The sequence below is a fragment of the Sorex araneus genome, chromosome 3 (genome assembly GCF_027595985.1).
Source record: "Sorex araneus isolate mSorAra2 chromosome 3, mSorAra2.pri, whole genome shotgun sequence".
Lineage (NCBI taxonomy): Eukaryota > Metazoa > Chordata > Mammalia > Eulipotyphla > Soricidae > Sorex > Sorex araneus.
The window spans coordinates 80,335,298-80,348,176 of NC_073304.1; the positions used below are offsets into that span (position 1 = coordinate 80,335,298).

General features: G+C 35.4%; 1 protein-coding gene across 1 annotated transcript in view; it reads right to left on the reverse strand.

The window, feature by feature from the left end:
* Nucleotides 1–721: 721 nt before the first annotated feature.
* Nucleotides 722–12,879, reverse strand: part of AQR (aquarius intron-binding spliceosomal factor) — a 93,527-nt gene continuing 81,369 nt past the window's right edge. The window contains exons 31-35 of the mRNA XM_004609758.2: nt 11,697–11,867; nt 10,802–10,887; nt 7,649–7,823; nt 6,520–6,633; nt 722–3,239 (exon numbers count right to left, since the gene is read on the reverse strand). Of these exons, the coding sequence (XP_004609815.1) occupies nt 2,943–3,239; nt 6,520–6,633; nt 7,649–7,823; nt 10,802–10,887; nt 11,697–11,867 (843 nt within the window). The 3' untranslated portion in view covers nt 722–2,942. The remainder of the gene's footprint in view (nt 3,240–6,519; nt 6,634–7,648; nt 7,824–10,801; nt 10,888–11,696; nt 11,868–12,879) is intronic.

A 12,879-nucleotide genomic window follows, 5' to 3' on the forward strand; every position in this document is an offset into this window, starting at 1 on the left:
AGATCTTTTTATTCATTTGTCAAATCTATGGAGCTATTTATTCTCAACTGCTGGTAATGAACTTCCTTAACTCAGCATTTTGTGAAAAACAGTCTAAATGCTTGAATTGCTTCATTTCGTGCTCATTTTCTTGGCATGCATCATTTGCTTTGCTTTTAAAAATAGATTTTAAAATCATGACGTATTCAAAGATGAAAAACAGGATGGAGAGCAATGGGGACACTCATCTGAAATAGTCACATGACTAGAGTACCTAAGTCTCTGGTAAATTCCAAATTAAAGTGAATGAATGTATGAAGCAGTTCTATTTTTCCTTTTTTCTTATTGGGTCACACCCGGTGTTACACAAGGGTTACCCCTGCCTCATGCACTCAGGAATTACTCCTGGCGGTGCTCGGGGACCATATAGGATGCTGGGAATTGAACCCGGATGGGCCGTGTGCAAGGCAAATGCCCTACCCACTGTGCTATCGCTCCAGTCCCTGAAGCAATTCTTAATTGGCAAAAATACACAAAACACTACCCCAGGACTGCACCCTTTGATTCTATCCTTCTCCTATAGTTGCCACTGTAAGTTGTTTGCCTTGCACGAGGCAGACCCAGGTTTGATTACTCCATCTGTCTCAGAGACCCCGGCAAGCTACCGAGTATCCTGTCTGCACGGCAGAGCCTGGCAAGCTCACCGTGGCGTATTAGATATGCCAAAAATAGTAACAACAAGTCTTACAATGGAGACTTTACTGGTGCCCGCTCGAGCAAATCGATGAACAAAGGACAACAGTGCAGTGCTGTGGCATATACAGAAAACTAAGATGAATTAAGTGAAACAAAAATTATCTTTTAAAAACAACTAATGGCTAACAATAAGGGAAGGGTGAGTAAATTGGGACAAGGGAAGATGTATGGTGAAGGATAAAATGGGACTTTTATTCAACCTTGAGTTATTTTGAAGTCTTTATTCATTGTATGCTGTTGCCTGAATGCTTTCTGCAGCTCATCTTCAAGCTCACTGATTCTGTCTTTGGCTGTTGTCATTCTACTATTGAGGGCACTGACTGAGTTTTTAATTTCACCTACCAAATTCTTTATTAGTGACACTTCTGTTTGTAGCTTTCTTTAAAATGGGGCTCTTAGTGGTGACCTTAATGTTGTTTTGGAAATCAACACGTTAGTTTTCAGTGATATATACTCAAAAATGATGTTATAAAGCAATGTTATTTCAATAGAGGTCATTTGAGAAAAAAAAATTCAATAATCCACTGTGACTCACTACTCATTCCGGTGAATTAAGTTTTAAATAATTCAGATCCCACCACCATCATTCCTTTAAAAAATTTTGACAGGGTTTTGAAGACCATACAGGGGTAAGGTGCTTGCCTCAGATGTGACTGGTCTCACTCTGAATCCCTGCACCACCTATGATCCTGAAGCACTATCAGGATTGATCCTTGGCCACAGCAGCTGTGGCACTTGCTGTGCAAGTGGCCAACCCAGGTTTAATCCTGAATATCACATATGGGCTGAACCCTGAGCACAGAGCTATGAGTTGGCCTTCTGTACGTGGAACAACACCCCTCCTCCCATTTTTTTATTTGATAAAGGCAGAAGACTTATCCATCTTCCAACTAAATTATCTTTTTAAAATTTAATTGAAGATTAAATGAGATACAGATAATCAAAAAGCAAAGAAAATAACACCATTACTTAGCAACACAGAGTGATATAGTGTTTGGGAAATGGTTCATTTAATGAGAAAGCAGACCATGTTTGCTAAATTTGGTTGTAAGTATTGATTCAGATCCTCTAAAAAAAAAAAAGTCAATCTTTTCCAGGAAAATAGTAAAGCTCTCTTTTTTGCTTAGTCTGATGCTATATATTTACAAAGAAAAATTCTTTTCTGCATATAGATGTCTACAGTATTTGCTATTAAGTTCTTATAATCAGGTTAACTATGTAATAGACTATCTGGATCAATTCTTACTCTTGGAACACACAGATCTGGTTTCCTACTACATCTTCTTGGCATTTCACCTGGTTATCCCATGACCTTCATTTACCATTCCTCACTCCACAGTTATACAAGTGTTCTGTCAAAGTGAGAGTCTGATTCGTGGCCACTACATGTTCACAAAGTTGAGCACATACTACTCATTCAAAAATATTATTGGCTTGACTTTCTGGGTTGAATCTCCTTATGAATTCACCCCTCTTTAAAAGTGCAGAAACAGGGGACTGGAGTGATAGCACAGCGGATAAGGCCTTTGCCTGGCATGCAGCCGACCAGGGTTCGATTCCCAGTATTCCATATGGTTCCCTGAGCACCTCCAGGGCTAATTTCTGAGTGCAGAGCCAGGAGGAACCCCTGTGCATGACCAGGTGTGACCCAAAAAGAAAAAAAAAAAGCAGAAACAGTGACTGTGTAACACCTGCTTAATTCTTCTCTTCAAAGGTTCTTCAGATACAGTCAATCCAATAGGTGCATCAATGCCTTTTATCAAGCAAGACAGTGAAGGAAGGTGGGGGAGATAAAAACAGAATGATTTGAATATCCAATACTATGATAGAAGAAATTGCTTTGGATACTTGCTTAGAATCACTTAATTTTAACATTTAATCCTTTTTCAAAAAAAAAGAATTTCACTAAAAATGTTTGAAGCTTTATTCAATAGAAAATTCTTTTGATTTAGGAACCATTATAGCTATAACAGTTGATCAAAATGCCAAAGGAAGGGTCACTTATTCTTCTGTCCAAACAAATAAAACTGGAGCTGTTTATATACAAAAACCACATTTTAATATACCCAAGAAGACAAACATTGAAATTAGCTACAAAAATGAGGAATGAATACAAATAGCGCCATTAAAATGGCAGAGGTGAATGTAAAATACAACAAGGTGACTTTCTGTAGGTTTTATAAATAAAATGTCCTCCCTGGTAGGTGCTACTTGGTCTCAGCTGGGGCAGATGTGGACTCCTCTGGTTCATCTCCAGGTTTTGCCACAGTGGAAGGGACCCCAGCGAGAGCAGGGGTGGCTTCTGGATCAGAAGAGTCTCCTGTCTGACCAGGAGTGGCCTCAGTCTTAGGGGCTGAGGTTTCCTGACCGGAACTTGCATCTGTTACACTGGGTAGAACATCCGCTTGAGAAGCCATGGAATCTTCTTCCGTTTCCAATTCAATTTCCTGACTTTGAACTTCTTCACTTTCTTCTACCATAGCAGGTGGGAGCTGTAATAAAGTCTAGTAGAAAAAGAAAGAGAAAAAAAAATCAATAGGAGCTCAAAATGAAAAAAAAACAACCACCGACTTACAATGTTAGGATCTCAGGCGAACATCTTCCGAAGAGATAATTCTTTAGAGTTCTCCAATACTGTTGACCAAATGTTTTCTATTAGAGATGGAACAACTCTGATAACAATGGCGTCAACTTTGCTTGGAATATGCTTACATAGATATTACACAATGATGATCAAAGTACATATTACATCTTCGGAGAAGAAAACAACATAAGAAGCTTTTAGATTTTTGTTTTTAGCAGAGCAATTTGCTGGAACACTTCTGGAAAATAGTGGCTGATTAGGACTAATTGCCATACCAACCTAAGAAAGGGCCAATCAAGGAGGCCTTGAGAGTGGGGCAGAACCAAACCTTGAGACAAGGCCATGCCGGAAGGGAAAGGCAGGGCACAGCCTTCTGTCCCATTCAGCCACAACACTGGGCAGCTCTAGAATCTTGGCTTCCCATTTTCCTCTTTACTCTGGAGCTAAGGTTTGGGTCCTCTCCTCCATTCTGTTTTCTTGTTGGAAATGGAAACGTTTTAAAAGTACCATTCACAGTAGCCACAAGTAACAGAACTAACCACAAAGGGATCTGAGAGACAATACAGGGGGTAAGGGATTTGCCTTGCATATGGCCCAGGTTTGGTCTGATCTCTGGAACCACAACCGTTCTCTTGAGCATTGCTCACAGTCATCTCTGAGCACAGAGCCAGGAGTCATCCTGAGCACCACTCTGCATGGCCCCCAGACAAAATAAGACTAAACATATATGTGTAAGCACTGAGTGTTTAAAAGTGTCAAAGACTGATAAGAGAAGTCAAAGAACACTTAAACAATCAGAGTGTCATATTTATAGAAACAAAAACTTAGTACTGCGAATATGTTAATCTCACCAATTGATCCTAAGCACTACCACTTTTTAAAGCATTCTTAATTACAACCTCAGGATATTTTGCTGGCCAGCTGCTTTTAGACTTCTAGAAAATAAAAAAAGTAAGGGAGTGGGATAGCCAAAGCAATTCTGAGAAAGAACAAAACTGAAGGACTTACACATAATTTCAAGATTTACAATATACCCAATCTAAGATGGGTCATGTAGTAGCAAAAGGACAGGTGAACAGATTAACAGAAAAGCAGAGAAAACCCTGAAACAGGCACATATGTACCATTAACTGCTGTATTTACTATAATGACAGGGCAAGATCTTTAAAGTTTTCATCATAAAGAGAAAAAAAAATCGGTAAATACATGTCCCGATTTAGTACAACATGTGTGCAATTAGACTTACTGTGGTGGTCACTTCGCTACTGTACAAATATCAAATTGTTATGTTGCATACTCAAAGCTATGTCATTTATTACAAATCAATTAAAATGTTTTTCTTTAATTAAAAAAAGATGTCAAAGCAACTCAATAGAGAAAAAATGTAGTTTATTAGGAAATGGAGCTAAACTATTTGGATATCTATATGCAAATGATAATACACAACCACTTTTATATTATTATTTTTTATTTTTGGTGGGGGATGGAGTGGAGGTCTCTCAAGCAATGCTTATGGGGTCTGGGGAATCACTCCCAGTGATATTCAACTCAATGATTCTTGGGCTCAAAGTACTGGGGGTCATTGGGCTAACCTCCAGGTGCTTAGTGGACCATACAGTGGACCTCTGTATGCTAAACATTTGCTTGAGCTCTTAGAGATATTTCCCTGATTCTACCCTGGACTGTTTTATAGAACTTAACTCAAAATGTATCATATATACAGATTTCCATAAAACTATAACACTTCTAGAAGAAAACGTCTGCAATTTTGGCTTAGGCTACTATCTTTTAGGACACATAGAGCGTGAGTTGGGGGTGGGATATAGTATAGTGGCTGATCCTCGACACCACGTGTACTCCTGAGCTTTGCTGGGTTTGGCCCTGGAGGCCACTCCGCAGAGCACTGCCAGGCTGACACAGCAGCCCTCATACTGCACCACCAGCCTGAAGGTCAAGTATAGCTAGGAGTGGCCCCCGGGCCTTTGAGTATCACTTGGAGGTCCTCAAACCCAAGCCAAAGCGTAAATCATAAAAGAACAACTTGTACATCTAAGTTCACAAAAATTTTATAACCTCTGTTCTTTGAGACTCTTTAAAATAATAAAAAAAATCACAGATCATAAGATATATTTACTAAAATAGTATTTGAAAGTAGAGACAGCATGGGGGAAATTATCTGCCATAGAGGCAGGGAGAAGGTTGGGATGGGTGTTCAATCATTGTATGACTGAAACTCAAACATGAAAGCTTTGTAACTGCACCTCATAGTGATCCAATTTTTAAAAAAGTATTTGATAAGGGTACTATAATCGTTATACTCTTAAAACTTATTAGAATAATCCTGTAAGAGTGAGACCTTAATATCCTCACAGATGATATACAATTGGCAAATAACCAGAGGAAAAGATGGTGACATCATTTATTAGAGAAATGCAAATTCATTTGAAGGGAGGTTGGGGGGTAGGTTTTATTGACATTATGTGAGGTTCATTCTCCTTTGTTTTTGCATACATCAGTAGTTCTTTCCTTTCATTACTGAACAGTAGCCCACTGAGTTTACCTGTTCACCTGGTGGTAGATATTTAGGCTCAGTTCTGTACTGATTAGCTATTACTAATAGAGCTGCTAAGCCTCTGCACCTTATCGTGGGTAAAATCCTAGGCATAGACCGGATGGATAAGATGAATGTATGTTCAATTTTTTAAGAAAGTGCCTATCTGTTTCACAAGCTAGTTGTACCTTTGTATATTCCCATAAGACACAATTAGTTGGAATAAATGTGGGTAGAAGGGGAAAAAAAGAAAACAGGTTGTATATGTCTACATCAAAAATGTGTAGATATGGAGTTTAATCTTTATTAACTGACAGATCCTTGGTTGCCTTGAGTATAAACGTGTTGGTGAAGGATGAGAGAAATGCCCAAGGGGCATGAGACAAATGTTCTAGGATATGAATATGCTCAATGTCTTGACTGTGTTTTAAGGTTTAATAGGTATAAAAATGCCGTAACAAGGTTTAAACAGACAGACCTTAATTGCAAATCAAATTATAGCTATACAAACAGGTCTAATAAATGTAGATGCTACATAGATATTAACAATTTTGTTTGGTTTAAATGGTTTCCACAAGGAACCAGATACTTTATTGAAAAGAATTTCTTTTTACAAGAAAAAATAAGGATCAGTTTTGAGAGAACTTACCTGATGATAATGATGTGTGGTCTGAATCAAATGCATATACATGTTGTATACAAAGTTTGCCATCTGGGGCATATTCTTTATTATCTGTACTTCATGAGATGGTCTCTCTCCATTCTAGAAGGCAAAAGAAAGTTACATATAAATTTTGTGTGGTTTTAACCTAACCTAACCTGTTCAAAGAAAATACATATTGTTCGTGAAGTTGAATAATGCATTTTTTCTGGGGGGAAAAAAAAAGGTTACATACAGCTAAAAGCAAACACTCCAAAAGAAATCCATGTTTTTCATTGTCACTGTCACTGTCATCCTGTTGCTCATCGATTTGCTCGAGTGGGCAACAGTAACATCTCCATTTTGAGATTTGTTACTGTTTTTGGCATATCGAATATGCCACGGGTAGCTTGCCAGCCTCTGCCATTCAGGTGAGATACTCTCGGTAGCTTGCCAAGCTCTCCGAGAGGGGCGGAGGAATCGAACCCGGGTCGACCTCATGCAAGGCAAACACCCTACCGCTGCGCTATCGATACTATTAAGGTGTGGAGGACATGTGTTAGATTGCCATGGATGTAGCTCAGTGGTAGACTGCATGCTTTGTATGTATGAGGCCCTTGAATAGATCCCCACTGTGAAATAAACAAACAAAAAGGTATAGTTTTAGATTTCAATAAGAACTTCATGAAGAAGAGAATTCAATTTCCTAAGTGAACACTAGGAGAGAATAAAGAGATACTTTGAAGACAATTTCAGGGTAGTAAAATATCAGTTTATTTACAAATGTAGAATGATCATTTGTAAGATTATTTTTTTTAAGTGGGCATTGGTGGGTGGCGGGAAGGTCTAGTGTACACTCAGCTGTGCTCAGGGCTTACTCCTAGCTCTGAAAATGGATCAAAGGGCTATTTCTGAGAAAAAACGAAACAAAATGAGATAATATATATAAAAAAAACTAACTGTGATGAATACTCATGAATACTCATGAATGTTAGCTTGGTATTAAAATACTTGCACAGAGAAAATCTAGTTCATATTCTTTGTGTAAGAATCATTCAAAGTTATGATCAGCTCTCTGGGATGATGTTCCTAATTGCTATGGTCCAAATGTTTCTCTATACAATAAAAAAAGACCTACCTTTCTACTGGTTGGAAAAGGTTCAGTTGGAATTATATGCAAATGAAGGGGACGGGCTGTAAGTTGGCTGAAAGCTGGAGTTAGTTCAAAACAGTTCTGGAAGAGGGATACTCTGGCAAAGATATAAAGTCCAAGTCTGGCTCTAGACATGGCCACCACCAAGCGTCGAACATCCCTTTGGAAAACAAAATAAGTTAGCATACTTTGTGATTCATTATATATTTTCATAGCTTCCCCTTATATATTTTTATTATCATATATACACATATCTGTTAGAATATGGTAATTAAAAAAACAAGTTTCTTAAAAACTTAGTAAACTGTACATAGGCCAATACTATATGATTAATAAAGTAGAAAGTTAGTGCTTTATTATTACCAGACTCTATTGTTTGGGGGAGGAAAGGGAAGAGGAAACCACAAAGTGAAAATTGTGCTGGTTTAAAAGGTCTAAGTAGCTATATTAGTATTAGGATACAGATTAGCTGTCAGTTACTAATTTACTGAATCATCACAACGGTGTCAGTCTGAGCCAGCCCTTTCCATTTTTTCACTTCTCAAATCCCCAGGCTTGATCAAGGTCAAATTTTACTTCCTATGTTACCTCTTATCACCCTGTTTTATATTTCAAGATAATTCAATTTACTTCTGAGGTAACTCTTAATCACTCTGTTTTAGATTTAATTATAATAGGAATTACAAATATAGTATAACACAGAAAATAATGCCACATTTAATTCATATATTTATTCTAGTACTTGGATTTAATGTTTGGTCTAGAATTACTCAATGTTCACATAAACTAACAAAATGGCTAAATGAAATGATCCAGCTATATATGTAGCTGACTCAGTCAATTTTCTCCATCATTTAACAAGAATTGTTTTAAAACTTTATTTGAACTGAATAAATTTATAGAAATGGCCATATTAATCAAATGTCACTTCACTATTAATTGAAATGTGCTTTAGTGAAAAACAGAATCAGTTTTAAATACTGAAGACCGTTTTCTTGACATGCTTTTGGATGGCTATTTGATTTTGTGAGTATTTTATAAAAGAGAAGACTTTCAAAGCCTGATATTATCATTCCTAATCCTGTATGGGTTAGAGTTTTACAGAAATCAAGTGTTATAAAGACTGTATAATAAGGAGTAGAAATTAGAATATTTATCAAATGGCTTTTCTGTGTCTTTGGGGAATGCAAGACATTGAGGAATTCACCTAATTCTCATTTTCTATGGCACTTTATGGCTTTGATATGGACCTAATTTCTTTTATCAGAAAGTAGGTATGATACAAAAGTACGTAGTAATAATAATGTTCATTTGAGGGAGAAGATGAAATTTTTCTTTCTCTTGCAACACCTGCCCCCCGACCCCTTCCGCTCCCACAAACCAAGAGAGGTTCATTTAGGTCAAAGGAGAAAGCCTACCCCTTTGGGCAGTAGTGTTACTGATTTACACTATAGATCAAGGACTCTAAATACAGAGACTTCTTGGTGGGGGTGGGGATGGAGTGATGAAAATATTATAAAATTCTAAATAAAATTGGATAAATTCTATGAATATAGTAAAAATCATAGAATTACACAGGGAAATACTGAATCATTGAATTGTATCCTTAAAATAGGATAAAGTAGATATATGTTATATGAATTACAGCTATTAAAACATAAAGAGAAATTAGGGAGGAGATTTCCTTAGTCTATTAAAACTTGAAAACAAAGTATGTCTGAACTTAATAGAAAATTTACAATGTAAGTGATTTATCTATAAACCAAAATATTTTATGAAGTTTGATAAAATTCTAGTTAAGGCATCTAAGTTATCTGGGTAAAAGTTAAATTGATACGCATTAACATCACCACTAACACTATCTCCCCTTTGTCCCTGCAGTGACGAAGCTGAACTATAAAAGTAAATTTTGGCCAGTACAGAGATGATAAACTCATTTAGAGAAAGGTATTTCTGGATTAGAAAATCTAACGTGCAAAATAACCAGTAATAACATCAAGTTCTTTTTCAAAAATTCTTTTTTCAAAAAAGTACTTCATAAGTATAGAAGTATTTATAAGTATTTTAGCATTATCATGATCTTTCTTTTCTTTATATTTCCAGAACAGTCAGACAAAGAACAGCATAGTGTAAAGTCACAGGAATCTGGGGAGGGCACTATGGTATAAGAAAAAGGGTGGGGAGATGGGAAGGAGAATAAACAAAATTTATGCATTCATTTTTTGAGAATTTACAGTTATGCAACTCTTGATGTTGCTCAATGTAAAAAGTAAATTGTGTTTTAGAAAAGTCAGCTTCCAATTACAAGTTTAAACTTAACACTCAAGTAAAAATTTAGAATGCTATTGTCTTGAATCATTTTTTTTGAAACTTTACTTCTTTGCTTACTTTCACATGGAAGTTATCAGCATGTGACCTGATCACCAGATTAAGCTTCAAACAGACCTGGACTTGGTAACATGAAATCTTGGAAAATTTCTTTTCATATCTATCAAATAAAATAATAAAAATGAATTCCCCTTATGTATTGAAAGCACATCATATAAAAGTTTTTATAAAATTGAAATACTGCTTTGTAATAAGGAGATATTAGTGCCATAAATCTGTAGCACATAAATAATCACAATAAATGATAAAAAATAGGCCGTTCATTGTGAAAATTCTTAATCTGGTAGAACAAATTGTTCATTTCTTTTCTAACAACAAAGCTGGAAGCCTATGTGGGGAAAAGTTAGAAATCCTCTGCAATGAAGAATTTATTCTGAAGAGATTTTGATCTTGACCTAGTATCTTACAACATTGTTTCTTATAGATACAGGATCTATGTAGCTATATATAATGCTTACGTATTATATAAATGGTATATATACACTATGAACTACATGAGTGATTTATAATAAAAGGCTATCTCTGAATGTTATTAAAGAATAAAAAAGCTAAAATTACCAAAAACTTAAGAATGAAAAAAATTCAGAAGCACTGGTTGTTGTTAACTGTACAATGAGATATTTTTCTATTCTAAAACAAAACACTAAAAGTTGCCATTAATTATGATTCAACTTAAAACAATTTTAAACTATTTAGTCACTAAGATTCAAAATGGAAGAGAGTAGAGACCAGAAATTTTTCCTGACATACCTCAGATGGCCTACTGCCCTGGTTCGTACTAGAGACAGAAGAATGTAATCATTCTGTTGACCTTGAAATCTGTCAACAGTTGTCACCTAGAAAGAAAATATAAAGGAAATATAGCATATTTCAAAAGATAAGAATAAAAACTTAGAGACAGTTAAATAATACAGTAGAAATAAAAATCCTGCTCTTAAAATGATCGCTATATAAACACAACCAAATTCTTGGAACTGAAAGAACAAGTCAATAAGCATTGAAATTAAATCTCAGTAAACAGATGATTTTCAAGTAAAGGTGAAAGAGTTTTTATATAGCTGGGTTCACAACTAAAGTCTAAATTTCATTACTGGCAATATTATATTTTTATATATGATTTTGTTCTTTTCTATCTAGCTGACCCTCAAGGACCTTTATTTTTTCTGATATTATTCCATCATATCACATAAAAAAATAAAGTTTAAAAAGATTCTAAAGTTTAAATGCTCAATACAATCTATCACCAGGACAAAACAAAAAACAAAAAACAAGCCCCATATAATAAAAAGCAGCAAAATTTAGACTTCTATAAAAATAAAATGAAAGTTGTATTTCCTACTTCTTCCACTGTAACAGGACATAAATTCATTATTTATCATTTCACTAATAGGTGTCAGAAACATTCTTCTCTCATTACCATGGAAATCTTCAACATGACAGGCTGTGACAAAGATTCATAGTAAACCAGGAATATTGTCAGGTAGGATGACCTCAAATTTATAGTTTCTATTATTTCATTTCCTCACACATCTCAAAAGGAGATAGCAGAGAGACAAAGTAGAACAATATAAAAAACTCATAATAAATAAATCTTTCCATCTTGTCAACATGATGAAGAGAGAACATATAATACTCATAAAAATACCTTATTTGGTCTTCCAATCAAAGGATTGCTCCCACATCGTCTATTGATGATGTCACGAATCAGATGCTTTTGCCCATTGTATGTTGTTAGAATACTGATCTTGTCAGCAGGATAACCAAGCAAGCACATGTACATAAAAAGTGCTACCACATATTCTGCCTCTCCAAGATTCTGTAATGCAAATATAACCAGATTGTGCATTTATTTCCTTTAAATTTTAAAGAGAAAGTGGCTAATGATCACAACTGTTTACTTATCACATCTCAGCAGTGAGGACTTAATAACTTGGATGACTGAACACTTTTCATAAAAAGTGAGAGATCACCTTATCCCAGATTACTACTGTTAAATAAAAACAGAGCTTGTGGCAGCTATTTTGCTTTGATATTTGCAATATATTTGCAAAATTCAGATAATCATGAAACCTACCAACTTAAGGGCTAATATTTCTGGAAACACAAGAGTAAAAGTATTAATATCCAGTTAAACTGTACTGTAGCTACTGGGAGGGAAAGAAATATTCACATAAAGGATCAAGGTCACAATTAATAGAATCTAGTTTATTGGTATAATCTAGCAGTACTATACTTAATTCTTGTTATCTTTCTTTTTTCTCATACTTTTCAGTGTTTTGCATGTATGTTTTGGTTTTGATTTTCTGCCTAAGGTTGCCACCTCTCCCAGACCATTATGGACTGAAAAAGCATGTGGCTTCCAAATGGTCAGCCTGGCTTATTGTGACAAAGCCTCCAGTTAAAGACTGGGGAAAGGAGCTTAAAGCCAAATGCATAACTGACTTGAAATCAAGGATGCATAAAAAGGCTGTTTAATTCAGCTTAGTAGACACTAAACAGAAAGTAACAGATGAGAGAAGATAAACACAATAGAAGAAAAAAAAGGAGCTAGATTTCATATATAGGCAATAGAGAAAGTACAGGATGACCCATAATGCAGTCATTTATGTTCTGGCTGTTGGTGACACAAAACTAAACTATCTCTTCATTTAAATTTATTTGGAAGAAAAGAAAAAGAGAAGTGACATAACTGCAAACTTTTTCATTTTCTATTTTTGTAGAAAATTACATTCATCTAAACATCAGTCCTAATATATATTAAAAAACAAATATCTTTATATAAATACCTATATATATGCTGCCAGATCTTTTTGTACAGAACTTCTGTA